General features: G+C 46.1%; 1 protein-coding gene across 2 annotated transcripts in view; it reads right to left on the minus strand.

Moving 5' to 3' along the window:
* Window positions 1-20,013, minus strand: part of LOC143818151 (acidic mammalian chitinase-like) — a 152,658-nt gene extending 132,645 nt beyond the window's left edge. Inside the window, exon 1 of one of the 2 annotated variants that reach the window (XM_077299556.1) lies at window positions 19,892-20,013. Coding sequence is in view for 1 of the 2 variants with exons in the window: in XM_077299555.1 (XP_077155670.1) it covers window positions 14,375-14,391 (17 nt within the window). In the remaining variant the exon portion in view is untranslated. Of the gene's footprint in view, window positions 1-14,374; window positions 14,432-19,891 lie in introns of those variants that run through there. The other variant, XM_077299555.1, reaches the window with a different exon arrangement.
* Window positions 20,014-20,271: the final 258 nt, after the last annotated feature.

Consider the following 20,271-nt stretch of genomic DNA (forward strand, 5'->3'; position numbering starts at 1 on the left):
CAAGGGGTACATTGTGACGTTCCTTTGATGTCAATTTCCTCTTCCCCCTCTTCTGAAGTCCCTGAGTTTTTGTCGGATTTCCAGGATGTATTTGATGAGCCCAAGTCCAGTTCCCTTCCTCCACATAGGGACTGTGATTGTGCTATTAACTTTATTCCTGGCTGTATGTTCCCTAAGGGCCGACTTTTCAATCTGTCTGTGCCAGAGCATGCCGCCATGCGGAGTTATGTCAAGGAGTCTTTGGAAAAGGGGCATATTCGGCCATCTTCGTCACCATTGGGAGCGGGATTCTTTTTTGTTGCCAAGAAGGATGGCTCCTTGAGACCCTGTATTGATTATCGCCTTCTTAATAAGATCACGGTCAAATTCCAATACCCTTTACCTTTGCTTTCTGATTTGTTTGCTCGGATTAAGGGGGCTAGTTGTTTTACTAAGATTGACCTTCGAGGGGCATATAATCTTGTTCGTATTAAACAGGGTGACGAATGGAAAACTGCATTTAATACGCCCGAAGGCCATTTTGAATATCTTGTGATGCCTTTCGGGCTTTCTAATGCTCCTTCTGTATTTCAGTCCTTCATGCATGATATTTTCCGCAATTATCTTGATAAATTCATGATTGTGTATTTGGATGATATTTAGATTTTTTCCGATGATTGGGAGTCTCATGTGAAGCAGGTCAGGATGGTATTCCAGATCCTTCGTGATAATGCTTTATTTGTGAAGGGGTCTAAGTGCCTATTTGGAGTTCAGAAGGTCTCTTTTTTGGGTTTTATTTTTTCTCCCTCGTCTATAGAAATGGATCCTGTTAAGGTCCAAGCCATTCATGACTGGATTCAACCCACATCGGTGAAGAGCCTTCAGAAATTTTTGGGCTTTGCTAATTTTTATCGCCGTTTCAATGCCAACTTTTCCAGTGTGGTTAAGCCCCTGACCGATTTGATGAAGAAAGGCGCTGATGTGACGAATTGGTCCTCTGCGGCGGTTGAGGCCTTTCAGGAGCTTAAACGCCGATTTACTTCTGTGTTGCGTCAGCCGGATGTATCTCTGCCTTTTCAGGTTGAGGTTGAAGCTTCTGAGATTGGGGCAGGGGCCGTTTTGTCTCAGAGGAATTCTGATGGTTCTTTGATGAAACCGTGTGCCTTTTTTTCCAGAAAGTTTTTGCCTGCGGAGCGCAATTATGACGTTGGCAATCGGGAGTTGTTGGCTATGAAGTGGGCATTTGAGGAGTGGCGACATTGGCTTGAGGGAGCCAAGCACTGCGTTGTGGTCTTGACCGATCATAAGAATCTGATTTACCTCGAGTCGGCCAAGCGGCTGAACCCTATACAGGCTCGATGGTCCCTGTTTTTCTCCCATTTTGATTTTGTTGTCTCGTATCTTCCGGGATCTAAGAATGTTAAGGCTGATGCTCTCTCTAGGAGTTTTTTGCCTGATTCTCCTGGAGTCCTTGAGCCGGTTGGCATTCTTAAGGAAGGGGTGATTCTTTCTGCCATCTCCCCTGATTTGCGGCGGGTGCTTCAGGAATTTCAGGCTGATAAACCTGACCGCTGTCCAGTGGGGAAGCTGTTTGTCCCTGATAGATGGACTAGTAAGGTAATTTCTGAGGTTCATTCTTCAGTGTTGGCTGGTCATCCTGGGATTTTTGGTACCAGAGATTTGGTTGCTAGGTCCTTTAGGTGGCCTTCCTTGTCGCGGGATGTGCGTTCTTTTGTGCAGTCCTGTGGGACTTGTGCCCGGGCCAAGCCTTGCTGTTCCCGCGCTAGTGGGTTGCTTTTGCCTTTGCCGGTCCCTGAGAGGCCCTGGACACATATTTCCATGGATTTTATTTCGGATCTTCCTGTTTCCCAGAAGATGTCTGTTATCTGGGTGGATTGTGACCGGTTCTCTAAAATGGTCCATTTGGTACCTTTGCCTAAATTGCCCTTCCAGCCTCTTTTGCCATCCATAATGTTTTCCATAGATCTTTGTTGCGGAGATATGTGGTGCCTGTTGTTCCCTCGGTTGATCCTCCTGCCCCGGTGTTGGTTGAGGGGGAGTTGGAATTTGTGGTGGAGAAAATTTTGGATTCTCGTTTTTCGAGGCGGAGGCTTCAGTATCTTGTCAAGTGGAAGGGTTATGGCCAGGAGGATAATTCTTGGGTTGTTGCCTCCGATGTCCATGCCGCCGATTTGGTTCGTGCCTTTCACTTGGCTCGCCCTGATCGGCCTGGGGGCTCTGGTGAGGGTTCGGTGACCCCTCCTCAAGGGGGGGGTACTGTTGTGAATTCCGCTCTTGGGCTCCCTCCGGTGGTTGTAAGTGGCACTTTTGTGAGTTCTGCTCTTGGGCTCCCTCCGGTGGTTTTGAGTGGAACTGCTGCTCCTTGGATTTAGCAGTCAGCAGCTGCTTCCACTGATCGTCTTTCTGGCTCGGCTATTTATCCTGGCTCTATCCTTCAGCCTGGGCCAGTTGTCAATGGTTCCTGCTTGGATTCACATCTCTGCTTGGATTTCCCTGATATTCTGACCAGTTCAGCAAAGATAAGTCCTTGCTTGTTCTTTTGCTGTCCACATATAGTGGACTTAATCGTTCAGCTCTTTCTATGTTTTTTCTTGTCCAGCTTGTCTATATGGATTTATTCAGTTAAGCTGGAAGCTCTGGGAAGCAGATTTACCCTCCACACCTTTAGTCAGGTGTGGAGATTTTTGTAAACTCTGTGGTAGATTTTTCTAGTTTTTTATACTGACCGCACAGTATTCTGTCCTGTTCTATCTATCTAGCTAGACTATAAAAAAGAGGAATGGTGTGCACTCTGGTCGAAAGCTGAGGAGGTGCTGGTAGATCAGACCGTGTGGTCAAGTCAATAGTAGAAGAGAAAATACCGCACACTCAAAATTTGATATGATGCAAAAAGGTAAATGCCAGATTTATTAACAAAAAAAGGTCAACAATTGCCACTGTATTGGTTTGTAGTAAGGAAACCCGTAGTAAGGAAACCCGACGTTTCGACCCTCCCGGGTCTTATTCATGGGGTTACTTCACTCTTTTGTTATTCATACATAGGAGTGGCAGTGTTGGTAGGCAAGACAAATGTCCTTTAAAGTCTAACCTTGTGAGACTAATAATCACTCCTATACAATAGGCCAGGGAGTCCTGTAAGGGGTAAGCTGCAGCAAGGTAGGGAGACCTTAAAATGGGTCCGTGAGCAGCTCCTCTGTCATGTATAGAGGGGTCCTGTGTAGGGTGAATAGCAGCCTGTAGGGCTGACCTGCTCTGTGAAGCGTCCGTAGAATAGCGGCGCATCCCGCGCCCAGCTGTGTAGTCCTGGAGTCCTGTAGTCCTGGAGTCCTGGAGCTGTGTACCCATTCTCCAGGACTACACAGCTGGGCGCGGGATGCGCCGCTATTCTACGGACGCTTCACAGAGCAGGTCAGCCCTACAGGCTGCTATTCACCCTACACAGGACCCCTCTATACATGACAGAGGAGCTGCTCACGGACCCATTTTAAGGTCTCCCTACCTTGCTGCAGCTTACCCCTTACAGGACTCCCTGGCCTATTGTATAGGAGTGATTATTAGTCTCACAAGGTTAGACTTTAAAGGACCTTTGTCTTGCCTACCAACACTGCCACTCCTATGTATGAATAACAAAAGAGTGAAGTAACCCCATGAATAAGACCCGGGAGGGTCGAAACGTCGGGTTTCCTTACTACGGGTTTCCTTACTACAAACCAATACAGTGGCAATTGTTGACCTTTTTTTGTTAATAAATCTGGCATTTACCTTTTTGCATCATATCAAATTTTGAGTGTGCGGTATTTTCTCTTCTACTATCTAGCTAGACTGGCGTCCTTTGCTACATTCTGATTTCGTTCTGCGTATGCCATTTCCCTCTCCACTCACAGTCAATATTTGTGGGGGGCTGCCTTTCCTTTGGGGATTTTCTCTGAGGCAAGATAGCTTTCCTGTTTCCATCTTTAGGGGTATTTAGTCCTCCGGCTGTGACGAGGTGTCTAGGGAGTGACAGGAACATCCCACGGCTACTTCTAGTGTTGTGATAAGCTCAGGAACTGCGGTTAGTACAGGTACCACCTCCTCCAGAGCTCGTCCCATGTTGCTCCTAAACCACTAGTTCATAACAGCATATCAGGACAAAGATGGTGGCCCTGCATACCAGGATAGGGATGAGGGGGCCATGCTCACCAGGATAGAGATAAGGGGGACATGCCTAACAGGCTAGGGATGAGGATGGCATGCATACCAGGATAGTGATGAGAGGCCATGCATACCAGGATGGGGGGCCATGCATATCAGGATGGGGATGAGGGGGCCATGCATACCAGGATAGGTATGAGGATGCCATGCATACCATGAAAGGGATGAGGGGGCCATGCATGCCAGGATGCAGATGGGGTCCATGTATACCAGGATAGGGATGAGGAGTCTATGCGTCGCTCATCTCTCATGGTAGGTTTCATACCAGGGGGTGATAGAAAGGCATGATTGCAGTGGACACATGGGGCAATAATACCAGGAATCACTCCTTCTACCATGCTTCCTACAAACCCGGCATCTTTTTTGGTGATTCTTTTGGTTGGGGTTGGTAGGGAAAGGAAGAAAACAATGGCACTCTGAAAGCCTCTGTAGATCCTGAGACTTGGGCCGCTTCCTATGCCTTCCAGTCAAAAAGGAGACACTCAATAGTTTTCTCCAGGAACTGGAATAAAGTGAGAGCTCCCGGAGTTTTTTTTATATAGAACCAAACTGTTGTAGGTAGCAATATGGATGATGTAGATTGCTACCTTTTTTATACTAGACCCTGGTCTTTTGCTGCACCAGATATGGTTGAAGCACCTTTCTGACAGGTTAACTGTTATGACCCCAATGGCGAGGGTCTCAGAGGAACGTGGAAGTCTGCAGAATACAAAAATCCAGCTCATAGGGCAGTGGTAACTGGGTTGACCATATATCTACTCCTAACGCCAACACTAGAAGTAGCCGGGGATCATTCCTACGTTGATTCTAGATGACACGCGCCAGCCGGAGAATCTAGCTACCCCTAGTAGAGGAAAACAAAGACCTTTCTTGCCTCCAGAGAAGGGGACCCCAAAGCTGGATAGAAGCCCCCCACAAATAATGACGGTGAGGTAAGAGGAAATGACAAACACAGAAATGAACCAGGTTTAGCACAGAGAGGCCCGCTTACTGATAGCAGAATAAAGAAAGGTAACTTATATGGTCAACAAAAACCCTATCAAAATCCACACTGGAAATTCAAGAACCCCCGAACCGTCTAACGGTCCGGGGGGAGAACACCAGCCCCCTAGAGCTTACAGCAAAGGTCAGGATGTAGATTTGGAACAAGCTGGACAAAAATACAAAACCAAAACAAATAGCAAAAAGCAAAAGGCAGACTTAGCTGATATAACTGGAACCAGGATCAGTAGACAAGAGCACAGCAGACTAGCTCTGATAACTACGTTGCCAGGCATTGAACTGAAGGTCCAGGGAGCTTATATAGCAACACCCCTAACTAACGACCCAGGTGCGGATAAAAGGAATGACAGAAAAACCAGAGTCAAAAAACTAGTAACCACTAGAGGGAGCAAAAAGCAAATTCACAACAGTACCCCCCCCTTAGTGAGGGGTCACCGAACCCTCACCACGACCACCAGGGCGATCAGGATGAGCGGCATGAAAGGCACGAACTAAATCGGCCGCATGAACATCAGAGGCGACCACCCAGGAATTATCCTCCTGACCATAGCCCTTCCACTTGACCAGGTACTGAAGCCTCCGCCTGGAGAGGCGAGAATCCAAGATCTTCTCCACCACGTACTCCAACTCGCCCTCAACCAACACCGGAGCAGGAGGCTCAGCAGAAGGAACTACAGGCACAATGTACCGCCGCAACAAGGACCTATGAAATACATTGTGAATAGCAAACGACACAGGAAGATCCAGACGAAAAGATACAGGATTAAGGATTTCCAATATCTTGTAAGGCCCAATAAAATGAGGTTTAAATTTGGGAGAGGAGACCTTCATAGGAACAAAGCGGGAAGAAAGCCATACCAAATCCCCAACGCGTAGTCGGGGACCCACACCGCGGCGGCGGTTGGCAAAGCGCTGAGCCTTCTCCTGTGACAACTTCAAGTTGTCCACCACATGATTCCAGATCTGCTGCAACCTATCCACCACAGAATCCACCCCAGGACAGTCAGAAGGCTCCACATGACCCGAAGAAAAGCGAGGATGGAAACCAGAGTTGCAGAAAAAAGGCGAAACCAAGGTGGCGGAACTAGCCCGATTATTAAGGGCAAACTCAGCCAACGGCAAGAATGTCACCCAATCGTCCTGATCAGCAGAGACAAAACACCTCAAATAAGCCTCCAAAGTCTGATTGGTTCGCTCCGTCTGTCCATTAGTCTGAGGATGGAAAGCAGACGAAAACGACAAATCAATGCCCATCCTACTACAAAAGGATCGCCAGAACCTGGAAACGAACTGGGATCCTCTGTCTGACACAATATTCTCAGGGATGCCGTGCAAACGAACCACGTTCTGGAAAAACACAGGAACCAGATCGGAAGAGGAAGGCAGCTTAGGCAAAGGAACCAAATGGACCATCTTGGAGAAGCGATCACATATCACCCAGATAACGGACATGCCCTGAGATAGCGGAAGATCAGAAATGAAATCCATGGAGATATGTGTCCAAGGTCTCTTCGGGACAGGCAAGGGCAAGAGCAAACCGCTGGCACGAGAACAGCAAGGCTTAGCTCGAGCACAAGTCCCACAGGACTGCACAAATGACCGCACATCCCTTGACAAGGAAGGCCACCAAAAGGACCTGGCCACCAGATCTCTGGTGCCAAAAATTCCCGGGTGACCTGCCAACACCGAGGAATGAACCTCGGAAATGACTCTGCTGGTCCACTTATCCGGGACAAACAGTCTGTCAGGTGGACAAGACTCAGGCCTATCAGCCTGAAATCTCTGCAACACACGTCGCAGATCCGGAGAAATAGCTGACAAGATAACTCCATCTTTAAGAATACCAACAGGATCAGCGACTCCAGGAGCATCAGGCACAAAGCTCCTAGAAAGAGCATCGGCCTTCACATTCTTTGAACCTGGTAAATACGAGACAACAAAATCAAAGCGGGAGAAAAACAATGACCAGCGGGCCTGTCTAGGATTCAGGCGTTTAGCAGACTCGAGATACATCAGATTTTTGTGATCAGTCAAGACCACCACACGATGCTTAGCACCCTCGAGCCAATGACGCCACTCCTCAAATGCCCATTTCATGGCCAACAACTCCCGATTGCCCACATCATAATTTCGCTCGGCAGGCGAAAACTTCCTAGAGAAAAAGGCACAAGGTTTCATAACAGAGCAACCAGGGCCTCTCTGCGACAAAACGGCCCCTGCCCCAATCTCCGAAGCATCCACCTCAACCTGAAAGGGAAGTGAGACGTCAGGCTGGCACAAAACAGGCGCCGAAGTAAACCGGCGTTTCAACTCCTGGAAAGCCTCCACGGCAGCAGGAGCCCAGTTAGCTACATCGGAGCCCTTCTTGGTCATATCCGTCAAAGGTTTCACAATGCTAGAAAAATTAGCGATAAAACGACGGTAGAAGTTAGCGAAGCCCAAGAACTTCTGAAGACTCTTAACTGACGAGGGCTGAGTCCAATCAAGAATAGCTCGGACCTTGACTGGGTCCATCTCCACAGCAGAAGGGGAAAAAATGAACCCCAAAAAGGGAACCTTCTGTACACCAAAGAGACACTTTGAGCCCTTGACAAACAAAGAATTTTCACGCAAAATTTTAAAGACCAACCTGACCTGCTCCACATGCGAATCCCAATTATCAGAAAAAACCAAAATATCATCCAGATAAACAATCAAAAATTTATCCAGATACTTCCGGAAAATGTCATGCATAAAGGACTGAAAAACTGAAGGCGCATTGGAGAGCCCAAAAGGCATCACCAAGTACTCAAAATGACCTTCGGGCGTATTGAATGCGGTTTTCCATTCATCACCTTGCTTAATGCGCACAAGGTTGTACACACCACGAAGGTCTATCTTGGTGAACCACTTGGCACCCTTAATCCGGGCAAACAAGTCAGACAACAGCGGTAAAGGATACTGAAACTTGACAGTGATCTTATTTAAAAGCCGATAATCAATACAAGGTCTCAAAGATCCGTCCTTTTTTGCCACAAAAAAGAATCCCGCACCAAGAGGGGAAGAAGACGGACGAATATGTCCTTTCTCCAGAGACTCCTTGATATATGAACGCATAGCGGTATGTTCAGGTACCGACAGATTAAACAGTCTTCCCTTAGGAAATTTACTGCCTGGGATCAAATCTATAGCACAGTCACAGTCCCTATGAGGAGGCAGTGCACTGGACTCAGACTCACTGAAGACATCCTGATAATCAGACAAATACTCCGGAACTTCCGAAGGCGTAGAGTAAGCAATAGACACAGGCAGGGAATCCCCATGAATACCACGACAGCCCCAACTTGAGACTGACATAGCCTTCCAGTCCAGGACTGGATTATGGGTCTGTAACCATGGCAGCCCTAAAACAACCAAATCATGCATTTTATGTAAAACCAGGAAACGTATCACCTCGCGGTGTTCAGGAGTCATGCACATGGTAACCTGTGTCCAATACTGCGGTTTATTTGCTGCCAATGGTGTAGCATCAATACCCCTAAGAGGAATAGGATTTTCTAATGGTTCAAGAGTAAAACCACAGCGCTTAGCAAATGAGAGATCCATGAGACTCAGGGCAGCACCTGAATCTACAAACGCCATGACAGGATAAGATGACAGTGAGCAAATCAAAGTTACAGACAGAATAAATTTAGGTTGCAAATTACCAACGGTGACAGGACTAACAACCTTAGCTATACGTTTAGAGCATGCTGAGATAACATGTGTAGAATCACCACAGTAGTAGCACAAGCCATTCCGGCGTCTATGAATTTTCCGCTCATTTCTAGTCAGGATTCTATCACATTGCATTAAATCAGGTGTCTGTTCAGACAACACCATGAGGGAATTTGCGGTTTTTCTATCACATTGCACCGAATTAGGTGTCTGTTCAGACAACACCATGAGGGAATTTGCGGTTTTGCGCTCCCGCAACCGCCGGTCAATTTGAATAGCCAGTGCCATAGTATCATTCAGACCTGTGGGAATGGGAAAACCCACCATAACATTCTTAATGGCTTCCGAAAGGCCATTTCTAAAATTAGCGGCCAGTGCACACTCGTTCCAATGTGTCAGCACGGACCATTTCCGAAATTTTTGGCAATACACTTCAGCCTCGTCCTGCCCCTGAGACATAGCCAGCAAGGCCTTTTCTGCCTGAATCTCAAGATTGGGTTCCTCATAAAGTAAACCGAGCGCCAGAAAAAACGCATCAAGATCAGCCAATGCCGGATCTCCTGGTGCCAGCGAAAAAGCCCAATCCTGAGGGTCGCCCCGTAAGAACGAAATAACAATTTTTACTTGCTGAGCAGAATCTCCAGATGAACAGGGTCTCAGGGACAAAAACAATTTACAATTATTCACGAAATTCCTAAACTTAAACCTGTCTCCGGAAAACAGTTCAGGAATCGGTATTTTAGGTTCTGACATAGGATTTCTGATAACATAGTCTTGTATGCCCTGCACACGAGTAGCCAGCTGGTCCACACTTGTAATCAAGGTCTGGACATTCATGTCTGCAGCAAGCATAGCCACTCTGAGGTAAAGGGGAAGCAGAAAAAAAAAAAAAAAAAAAACTCAGAATCTTCTTTCTTATAATCCCTCTTCTGCAATGCATTAAACATTTAATACTGGCCTGGCAAACTGTTATGACCCCAATGGCGAGGGTCTCAGAGGAACGTGGAAGTCTGCAGAATACAAAAATCCAGCTCATAGGGCAGTGGTAACTGGGTTGACCATATATCTACTCCTAACGCCAACACTAGAAGTAGCCGGGGATCATTCCTACGTTGATTCTAGATGACACGCGCCAGCCGGAGAATCTAGCTACCCCTAGTAGAGGAAAACAAAGACCTTTCTTGCCTCCAGAGAAGGGGACCCCAAAGCTGGATAGAAGCCCCCCACAAATAATGACGGTGAGGTAAGAGGAAATGGCAAACACAGAAATGAACCAGGTTTAGCACAGAGAGGCCCGCTTACTGATAGCAGAATAAAGAAAGGTAACTTATATGGTCAACAAAAACCCTATCAAAATCCACACTGGAAATTCAAGAACCCCCGAACCGTCTAACGGTCCGGGGGGAGAACACCAGCCCCCTAGAGCTTACAGCAAAGGTCAGGATGTAGATTTGGAACAAGCTGGACAAAAAGACAAAACCAAAACAAATAGCAAAAAGCAAAAGGCAGACTTAGCTGATATAACTGGAACCAGGATCAGTAGACAAGAGCACAGCAGACTAGCTCTGATAACTACGTTGCCAGGCATTGAACTGAAGGTCCAGGGAGCTTATATAGCAACACCCCTAACTAACGACCCAGGTGCGGATAAAAGGAATGACAGAAAAACCAGAGTCAAAAAACTAGTAACCACTAGAGGGAGCAAAAAGCAAATTCACAACAGTTAACCTCCCATAAATTTATCATAGTCTGTTACACAGACCAGTTTCTGTTTGTCCCTGGTAGACCCCCTGTCTCTCACTGCAACGTTGGTGTCCTCAAGCATCTTGATCAGCGTTTAGACGTCTTTTCGGTCACTACACTTCATTTCAAGAAGTTGGTCATTTGCCAGTGAAAATGTTGCCCCCTTCTCCAAACATCTGGACACCAGATGAAAAAGCAGGTTCACACTGAGCACATGTGACAGACGTGACAGAGTCTGGAGGCGCCATGGAGAGCGATCTGCCTGCAACATCCTTCAGCATGACCGGTTTGGCAGTGGGTCAGTAATGGTTTGGGGTGGCATTTGTTTGGAGGGTCGTACAGCCCTCCCTGTGCTCGCCAGAGGTAGCCTGACTGCCATTAGGTACCGAGATGAGATCCTGCAAGATGAAGGCATTGAAGCTATGGACTGGCCCACCCGTTCCCCAGACCTGAATTCGATTTAACACATCTGGGACATAACGTCTCGCACCATCCACCAATGTCACGTTGCACCACAGACTGTCCAGGAGTTGGCGAATGCTTTAGTCCAGGTCTGGGAGGAGAGCCCTCAGGAGACCATCCGCCGCCTCATCAGGAGCATGCCCAGGCATTGTAGGGAGGTCATACAGGCACATGGAGGCCACACATACTACTGAGCATCATTTCCTTGTCTTGAGGCATTTCCACTGAAGTTTGATCAGCCTGTAACTTCATTTTCCACTTTGAGCATCATTGCAACTCCAGACCTCCGTGGGATATTAGTTGTGATTTACGCTGATTATTTTTAGGTTTTATTGTTTTCCATACATTCCACTATGTAATGAATAAAGATTTACAACTGGAATATTTAATTCAGTGATATCTAGGATGTGGGATTTTAGTGTTCCCTTCATTTTTTTGAGCAGTGTGTGTATATGTGTATATGTATATATACAGTATATATATATATATATATATATATATATATATATATATATATATATATATATATATATACCGAATATATACTCGAGTATAAGCCGACCCGAGTATAAGCCGACGCCCCTATTTTTGCCACAAAAAACTGGGAAAACTTAATGACTCGAGTATAAGCCTAGGGTGAAAAATGCAGCAGCTACCGGTAAATTTCAAAAGTAAAAATAGATACCAATAAAAGTAAAATTAATTGAGCCATCAGTAGTTTAAGTGTTTTTGAATATCCATATTGAATCAGGAGCCCCATATAATGCTCCATACAGTTTGATGGGCTGCATTAGATGCTCCATATTAAAATATGCCCCATATAATCCTGCATAAAGGGTAATAAGGGCCCCATAAGATGCTCCATAGAGATATTTGCCCTATATAGTGCTGCACAAGCGTTATGGCCCCATACAGATGCTCGATACAGTCACTTGCCCCATATAGTGCTGCACAAGCGTTATGGCTCCATAAGATGCTCCGCACAGCCACTTGCTCCTTATAGTGTTGCACAAGCGTTATGGCCCCATACAGATGCTCCGCACAGCCACTTGCTCCTTATAGTGTTGCACAAGTGTTATGGCCCCATACAGATGCTCCGCACAGCCACTTGCCCCATATAGTGCTGCACAAGTGTTATGGCCCCATACAGATGCTCCGCACAGCTACTTGCCCCTTATAGTGCTGCACAAGTGTTATGGCCTCATACAGATGCTCCGTACAGCCACTTGCCCCATATAGTGCTGCACAAGTGTTATGGTCCCATTCAGATGCTCCGCACAGCCACTTGCCCCATATAGTGCTGCACAAGTGTTATGGCCCCATGCAGATGCTCCGCACAGCCACTTGCCCCATATACTGCTGCACAAGTGTTATAGCCCCATACAGATGCTCCGCACAGCCACTTGCCCCATATAGTGCAGCACAAGTGTTATGGCCCCATACAGATGCTCCGCACAGCTACTTGCCCCTTATAGTGCTGCACAAGTGTTATGGCCCCATACAGATGCTCTCCACAGCTACTTGCCCCTTATAGTGCTGCACAAGTGTTATGGCCCCATACAGATGCTCTGCACAGCTACTTGCCCCTTATAGTGCTGCACAAGTGTTATGGCCCCATACAGACGCTCCGCACAGCCACTTGCCCCATTTGCTTTTGCTGCCATAAAAAAAAATCACATACTCACCTCTCCGTCGCTCAGGACCCCCGGCACTTTTACCTGCTCCTCGTGCGGCTCCGTCTTCGGCACTGACGTTCAGCAGAGGGCGCGCACTGACTACGTCACCGTGCCCTCTGACCTGAGCATCACTGCCAGGGGACGATGAAGAAGGAGCCGCACTGGAACGAGGAGGGGTAAATATCGTGCAGCGCTGCGCTCCCCCTCCCCGTATACTTACCTGCTCCTGGTGCTGTGTCCCTGCTTCTTCCCCGGCGCAGCATCTTCTTCCTGTATTGAGCGGTCACCGTTACCGCTCATACATTAATGAATATGCGGCTCCACCTCTATGGGAGGTGGAGACGCATATTCATTTCTGTAATGAGCGGGACCATGTGACCGCTCAGTACAGGAAGAAGCTGCAGCGCTGGAAGAAGCAGGGACGTCCAGGGACCACGCCGGGAGCAGGTAAGTTTAATTACACAGCCCCCGCCCCCCCTCACCTGCCGACCCCCGGGTATGACTCGAGTATAAGCCGAGAGGGGGACTTTCAGCCCCAAAAAATGGGCTGAAAATCTCGGCTTATACTCAAGTATATACGGTATATATACATAAATACATACAAACACAGCTCTGGCAAAAATTAAGAGACCACCACATCAAAACCCTGTCATGGGCAGCCCAATCTCCTGGACCTGAACCTCATTGAAAACCTCTGGAATGTAATCAAGAGCATGATGGATAGTCACAAGCCATCAAACAAAGAAGAACTGCTTAAATTTTTGCGCCAGAAGCAGTGTGAAAAACTGGTAAGAAGTATACCAAGACGCATGAAAGCTGTAATTAAAAATCATGGTTATTCCACAAAATATTGATTTCTGAAATCTTTCTGAGTTAAAACATTAGTATTGTTGTTTCTAAATGACTATGAACTTGTTTTCTTTGCATTATTTGAGGTCTGAAAGCCCTGTTTTTTGTTAAAAAAAAAATTTGACCATTTTTGTTTGTCAGACAAAAAAATACAAAAACTATTGCTTGGAAATTCGGAGACATGTTGTCAGAAGTCTATAATATAAAAGAACAATTTACATTTTACTCAAAAGTATACCTATAAAGAGAAAAATCAGACAAACTGAACATTTTGCAGTGGTCTCCTAATTTTTGCCAGAGTTGCATACACACTTTGTGCTGTATATATATTTGGTGGCTACTGGTTGGTTGCCTATGAGAGTTTTGCACCCATCATTAGAGGACTGTTCCTTTATCTTTCTTACTATCTACAAAAACATCTTAACCTCTTAACGACCGCCGATACTCCTTTTAACGGAGGCAGTTAAGGGTACTTAAACCACAGCGCCGCATTTTAACGGCGCTAAGGTTTAAGTGTACAGCGCCCCCAGAGTCAGAATTTCTCCAGCGTCCAAGCTACCGGGTAGAGAACATGAATCGGGTTGGTTTTTACCAACCCCGGTGTTGCAATCACCGTTATTAATGGTATAACGGCTACCTCAAAAAAAAAACAAAAGTCCGATTTTCCATTTAACTTCTCTCTCCTCTGCTTTGATCACACATCCGAGGAGAGAGAAATAGGATCCCTTGGTCCCCTGAACACCCCCCGGTACCTCTGGTGTCCTGCCATGCACCCACAAAGTCCCCCGGGCCACTGGCATTTTCTTCTGGGAGAAAATGGCGGCCACATGCTCAGTGCGCCTGCCGAGATCTGACAGTTGGCACCTAGCAACAACAGGAAATTTTTCCTATTGGTTCATTTTGATCACTGTGATAGACCCTATCACAGTGATCAAAGTAAAAAAAATTGTAAATAAAAACCCCCTTTATCACCCCCTTAGTTAGGGAAAATATGATAAAATAAAATATTTATTTCCATTAGGGTTAGAGTTGGGCTAAAGTGAGTTGGGCTAAAGTGAGTTGGGCTAAAGTGAGTTGGGCTAAAGTTAGGGTTAGGGTCAGGGCTGGGTTAGGGCTTACGCTAGAGTTAGGGTTTGGATTAGGGTTAGGCGTGTGTTGGAGTTAGAATTGGGGGGTTTCCACTGTTTAAGTACATCAGGGGGTCTCCAAACGTGACATGGCACCACCATTGATTCAGCCAATTTTGAGTTAAAAACTTAAAACTGTGCTCCCTCCATTCTAAGTCCTGCCATGCACCCAAACAATGGTTTAACCCCACATATGGGGTATAGGTATACTCAGGACAAATTGCACAACAACTATGGTGGTCCAATTTCTCCTGTTACCCTTGGGAAAATAAAATAAATTTGGGAGCAAAAAGATCATTTTGTGCTCTACGTTATAAACTTTTGTGAAGCACTTGGGGGTTCAAAGTGCTCACTACACCACTAGATAAGTTCCTTGGGGGTCTAGTTTCCAAAATGGTATCACTTTGGGGGGTTTCCCTGATTAGGCACATCAGGGGCCAGGGCCGGACTGGCCATCTGGCAATTCTGGCAAATGCCAGAGGGGCCTGTCTGGTCGTGGGCCACCTTGTCAGCTACACTGTTAACAGAATCGATGTTCTCAAGACACCCATACTGTTAAGAGTTGTGATGGAGCACACAGTTGCTGACTCTGTCACTTACCCCAGCAGGCCACGGGTATCATTTGAAATATCGGTCTTGTAGAAAATCCGTGCCTGTCAGGGGCTCTTCAACTGCCAATTCTGCAATGAAAATTCAAACGGCGCTGCTTCCCATCTGAGCTCTGCCGTGCGCCCAAACAATGGTTTACCCCCACATATGTGGTATCAGTGTACTCAGGACAAATTGCACAACAACTTTTGGGGTGCAATGTCTCCTGTTACCCTTGGTAAAATAAAATGTTACCATCTTTTCAGTTAGCCATTAAAAGGTATCAACCACTGAGGACTCTCAATTCTACATATTTTTCCAGCAGTACCATAGTAATTATATCCATCTTTTTGATCGCGTGTTATTCCACTTTTTGTTCGCCGGTATGATGATAAAGCATTGTTTTTTTGCCTTGTTTTTTTCATGGGGTTCACTAAAGGGGTTAAGGGATGCAGCAATACTAAATATGTGTACTTTTATTGTTTTTTTATTTACACAAAGAAATGTATTTATTGGAAAAATACATATTTTTTCTTTATTTAGGAATTTAAAAAAATATATTTTTACACACACTAATATTTTTTTAAAACTGTTTTACATTGTCCTAGGATGGGACCTCACTATATAAAGTCAGATCGCTGATCTGACACTTTGCACTGCACTGTGTCAGTTCAGCGATCTGACAGGCAGTGAAGGAAGCTTGCCGGTGCCTGCTTTTAGCAGGCACTGAGAAACCACCTCCCTGCAGGACCCTGCAGGACCCCACGGCCATCTTGGTGCCAGGGGTCTCCATGGAGACCCTTAGGACAATGCGATCACATCGTGTTGTTCTGAGAGAAGCGCGCAGGGAGTCCTCTCCCTGCATGATGCTTCTCTATGCCACCTGAAAGCTGCGATCTTGTTTTAGTCCCGGGTGTCAGCTGTGAGAATAAGCTGACACCCGGCCCCGATCGGCCGCACACCACCTGTGTGAGCAGGCCGATCGGCTTCAAAGTACTATAGTACGGCGGATGTCAGAGAAAGGGGTTAAGTAGCAAATTGGTTCTGTCACTAAGGGGTTAAAGAAGGAATCACATTAACGTTTTTATCTTCTCATATATTGCAGTCATCATCTACAGTATGTGTGTACTTACAATTGCTCATTTTGCCATTTTACCCAGTTATTTTTTTCTGTTTTCCATTAGGTCTATAACATCACATGATTAAAAAATGACTAGCTGAATCCTTCTAGGCTCTGTGTAGAAACAGGAAGTCAATTTTCCCTCCATTACTCATGAGACACTGCTATTGTCCCTTTCAAGGGGAGGAGGAGGGAGCAGCTTGGTCAGGAGTTGGAGAGGGCAATGATTTCTGCAGGGAAAATAGACTTCCCGTTTCTAGGGTAGAAAGATAAAATGAGCAATTGTAAGTACAGGGTGGAGCGCGGTAATTTGCTGATTTGGGAATGAAATAAAAAAATTATGATCATTAGAAAAATTTATTTTATATTTTAATTATACTGAACAGTAATGGAATTTTTAAATTACATGGTTTTAAATAGTGTATCTGGCAAATGTCGACCTTCGCTATCCACACACTGCTGCATACGTTTTCTGAAGTTTTCATGAACTCTAACAAGCATGTCCACTGGTATTCTGCCAATTTCAGCTTCAATATTGTTCCTTAGGTCTTCCAAGGTGTTGGGACGGTTGATATACACCTTAGACTTCAGGTAACCCCAAAGGAAAAAATCGCATGGGGCTAAATCTGGTGAGCGTGCTGGCCAGTTCACATCTCCCCTCAAAGAGATAAGCCGTCCAGGAAACATTTGCCTCAAACAATTCATGGTAACCCTCGCTGTGTGTGCAGTGGCACCATCCTGTTGGAACCATGTATCCTCTAGTTCCATTGCTTTAAGAGCCGGCTGAAAATAATCCTGTATCATAGACAAGTACCGTTCGGAGTTCACAGTTATGGCACGACCGTTTTCCTGAAAAAAGTAAAGACCAATGATGCCTACTCGTGATATGGCGCACCACACAGTGACGCGGTTCGAATGCAGAGGTCTCACGTGAACTTCTCTGGGTTTTTTTTCACTCCAGTAACGCATATTTTGTTTGTTTACACACCCACTGAGATGAAAATGTGCCTCATCAGAAAAAAACACAATTGCGTCACGGGGTATCGTTGCTAACATGTCTTCACAAGAGGTCCGCCGTGTCAAATAGTCCCGTGCTGACAATTGTTGGACCACGCACATTTTATACGGGTGAAAATTCAGTTCATCATGAAGAATCCGGTGGAGAGAACGTCTTGAAATGCCAAGAGCAAATGATTGCTTCCGAGCAGAGCGTTTCGGAGATTGCAGTACTGCTGCTCTAACTCTCTCGATGTTTTGTGGTGTTGTAATCCTTCTCTCAGGTCCCCTTCGTACACATGACACATTCCCTGCTGTTCTGAATGCATTCACCCAATTTACAATTGATTGCCGTCCAGGAACACGTCCGCGTGGAGGAACAGCGAATTGTAAACGAAAAGCACGCTGCACTGCAATGATCGAGTGGGCATTTGAAAAATACGCTTCAACACAAAATGACCTCTCCTCACGTGTCCACTGCATGATGGCAACTGAAAGGCGGAGGAATACAAATCTCCCATCAGCCACTGTAAGCCACACCCACTCTCCCCTCTCTTCGACCGACAGTGCCGCCACAGCATGCAGTGCAAAAAAGCAAATTACCGCGCTCCACCCTGTACATCGTACTATATAATATCATTTCAATATATTAAAATGACAAAAACTTTGATGAGAGCGCTTCTTTAACAGGCCAAGTTACATCTAAACATAACACCCCTTCTTGACTATAACCTTCACAATTCTTGAATCCATTGAACTTGTGAGTTTTTGGAGAGTTTCTGCTTGTATTTCTTTACAGGATGTCAGAATAGCCTCTTAGAGCTGCTGCGTTGATGTGAATTGCCTCCCAACCTCAAAGATCTTTTGCTGGAGGAAACACCAAAGGTTCTCTATAGGTTTGAGGTCAGGGGAGGATGGTGGCTGCACCATGAGTTTCTCTCCTTTTATGATCATGAGGTTGTAGCAGTGTCATGCATGAAGGTGATTTTGCTATGGATGGCATGGGTTTTCTTTTTGTACCATTCAAAAAGTCATCAGTCAGAAATTCTATATACTTTGTTGAGGTCATTTTCACACCTTCAATGACCCTAAAGGGGCATATGAGCTCTCCCCCCATGATTCCCCATGATTGCGAAAAATGACTCCAACACCTCCTTGCTGATGTCGCAGCCTTGTTGGGACATAGTGGCCATCCACCAACCATCCACTACTCCATCCATCCAAACCATCCAGGGTTGCTCGAAACGCATCACCAGACTATTTTAAAATTAGTCTTCATGTATGTCTGGGCGCAACCGTTTCTGCTTGTGAGCACTTTTTAGGGGTGGCCGAATAGTAGGTTTATGCACAACTCCAAGCCTCTAAAGGATCCTACACCTTAAAGTTTACGGAACTCCAGAAGCACAAGCAGCTTTAAATATCTGTTTGCTGCTTTGTAATGTTATTTTAGCAGCTGCACTCTTAATCTGATGAATTTGTTGGGCAGAAACTTTCCTCCTTTTGCCTTCATCTGCACTAGCCCGTTTGTGCTCTGTATAAGGCCGATGTCACACTTGCGAGTGCAATGTGAGAAACTTGCACGAGTCTCTCGCATCAATACCCGGTACTGCCTCAGTAGTTTCGGACCGGAGTGTTCAGCTGCATAGAAATACATGCAGCCGCACACTCCGGTCCCGAGTACCGGCGGCAGTGACGGGTATTTATGCGAGAGACTCGTGCGAGTTTCTCGCATTGCACTTGCAAGTGTGACCCCAGCTTTAGTCACCCTTCTCTTCACAGTGCGATGATCACGCTTAAGTTTTCATGAAACATCTAATGTTTTCAAACTTTGTCCAAGACATTGCACTATTTGACATTTTTCGACAGCAGAGAGATATATTATTTTTCTTTCCCAAATTGCTTGAGACCTGTTGCTGCTTAATAATGTGGAGTGTCTTTCTTCCTTTAATTTGCTCACCAGGCAAGCTAATTACCACAGGTGTTTTAGATTTATTTCAGTGATGCAAAGAGCCCTGAGACACAAATGGAGTGCCCCACTGGGCCGTGGGAAACATGGTACCAGGCTGGACACAGTTCTTAAAGGGGAAGGTCACGGCAGTAATGACCAGTTCCGTGGCCCTGGGCATCCAATTAAAGGGGTGGTGAAATTAAAATAATAAAAGATGGGAAATGGGAATAAAGTTTGCAAGGGGAAATGTTTGTGATGCCACCTGTGGAGTTCGGCGATAAAGGTGTACAGCCGACGCTGCTGTACAGTCTTCTGGGGCAGATGATAATGCAACTGAGTTGTTATAGGTCTCCACAGGTAGAGCTTGGTCCCCAGGGCAGTTAGTGGTGTGGGTGGCAATGTTATTAGTGACAGGTAGAGGAGCAGAGTAGATGATGTCAGAAAGAAATGGAATGACACAGTCTGTTGCAGTTCTCACGGTTTTACTCACAGTTCAGGCTCCCCAGTCGGGGTGCTGTGTCCTCCAGGTGTGAAGTCCAGGAAACTCTCCGGCAAGCTGGGCACCTGTCCAGAACTCCTCTTCTATGTGTTTCTCCTGGCCATCTTTCTGCACTGACTATCTCCTGTCATGCCCTGCGCTTGCCACCCAGTGTCCCAAGCCAGTGAATGCGGGTCTTGTCAGGTGACACACTCTGTCCCCTGGACCCTCTGTGTTCACCTTTTCAGCGAATAGGTGCAAATGTGGCTGCTGCACCTGCAACCATAGCAGCCTCCAGATTGTTAGCTGGAGCCTGAAGTTTTCCCACTAATTCAGGGGCAGGTTCCCCTACTGCGGCCTGGTCCCTCCACCTGACGCTGATCAGCCTGGAT

The sequence above is a fragment of the Ranitomeya variabilis genome, chromosome 3 (genome assembly GCF_051348905.1).
Source record: "Ranitomeya variabilis isolate aRanVar5 chromosome 3, aRanVar5.hap1, whole genome shotgun sequence".
Lineage (NCBI taxonomy): Eukaryota > Metazoa > Chordata > Amphibia > Anura > Dendrobatidae > Ranitomeya > Ranitomeya variabilis.